Source organism: Eurytemora carolleeae, unplaced genomic scaffold, assembly GCF_000591075.1.
Source record: "Eurytemora carolleeae unplaced genomic scaffold, Eaff_2.0 scaffold189, whole genome shotgun sequence".
Taxonomy (NCBI): Eukaryota; Metazoa; Arthropoda; class Copepoda; order Calanoida; family Temoridae; genus Eurytemora; species Eurytemora carolleeae.
Window position 1 is genome coordinate 347974 of NW_019396111.1, and position 1259 is coordinate 349232.

Below are 1259 nucleotides of genomic sequence, written 5' to 3' on the forward strand. Positions count from 1 at the left end.
ATGTACAATCAGTACACAACCATATTCTAAACTATTTGTAACATATATAAACTAATTTAAGAAATTGTAGGGCTTATACCCTTGTATAAGTCCTACAATTTACAAAAAAATATATTTTACAGTCAATGAAAATTGAGCTTATTTTATTGTATAAAATACGGAGGACAATTTTTTTTAAAAGCACAATGAAAAGTAATTTTGCTGTTTAAAATACAAAACAATTTTTTTTAACGCAACGTAAATTACCCCTACTATGTACACTGTACAGTAAACTTTATTGGACTTTATGCTGTAGACGAACTTTAACTTTATGTACATGCAATGTACAGAAAACTTCAATTTACAGCTAATATTTATTCAATGTACAATGAACATAAATGTTTACTTTCCTGTACTGTATACATTGCGAATGCGAATAAAAACCATTTGTCAAGTTTAGTGTACAGCATATTTAATTTTACTGTACAGTGCACAGTGTAAAGGTGACTTTATCTGTCCAAGTTTTTCTTTTCAAGAATGAGAAGTAAAGGAACTGCGAGACGGGTTGAAAGTGGTTCAGGTAATTATTATTTTCATATTTCTTAAGAGATGACTTTTCACAGTTGTCTATTTCCCCCCCCCCCCTGTTACATCAATATCTTTATACAATTCGTTTAAAATTATGCATTTGTTTTCTTTAAAGACATAAACTGCACACAAAATATTATGTTTCTATTTGAACTCCTAACTGATTGTAGAGTTTATATTAGAATAATAATTAATCCTAGATGAAAGTAACAAAATCAATTAAAAAAAGGTTAACTATATAATTGATAAATAGGATTATTACATAATGGATAAAGTTTCATGATTTATAAATTGTTTATTTGGAAAAACTAATGGCTATGAAACTGGTATTATTATGAAGAGAACGTGAAGGGGTTAGATCACGCGAACAACTCGTTATAGCTCCCAGGGCATTTATCAGTTTGGATATGATTCCCTTCAACTAATTGCGGCCAATTCTAAACCACGTAATATCCCCGCCTTCATATACACAGATCCATCAAGACAAGGCTAGGGTTAACTAATGTTTCATAATTACAATTTATTGATTGATTATATTCATAGTTCATACATCAACAGTAATTATAATCATATATAAATCATCTTCTGTTAACCCTTCCAGGAGTAGGAGTAGGAGTAGGAGTAGCAGTTGGAGTAGAAGTAGGAGTAGGAGTAGGAGTAGGAGTAGGAGTAGGAGTAGGAGTAGGAGTAGG

General features: G+C 30.7%; 1 protein-coding gene across 1 annotated transcript in view; it reads left to right on the forward strand.

Annotated features, from left to right (window-relative positions):
* The first annotated feature begins 286 nt into the window (after nt 1-286).
* Nucleotides 287-1259, forward strand: part of LOC111695237 (PR domain zinc finger protein 16) — a 22041-nt gene continuing 21068 nt past the window's right edge. The window contains exon 1 of the mRNA XM_023464468.1: nt 287-559. Within this exon, the coding sequence (XP_023320236.1) occupies nt 517-559 (43 nt within the window). The 5' untranslated portion in view covers nt 287-516. The remainder of the gene's footprint in view (nt 560-1259) is intronic.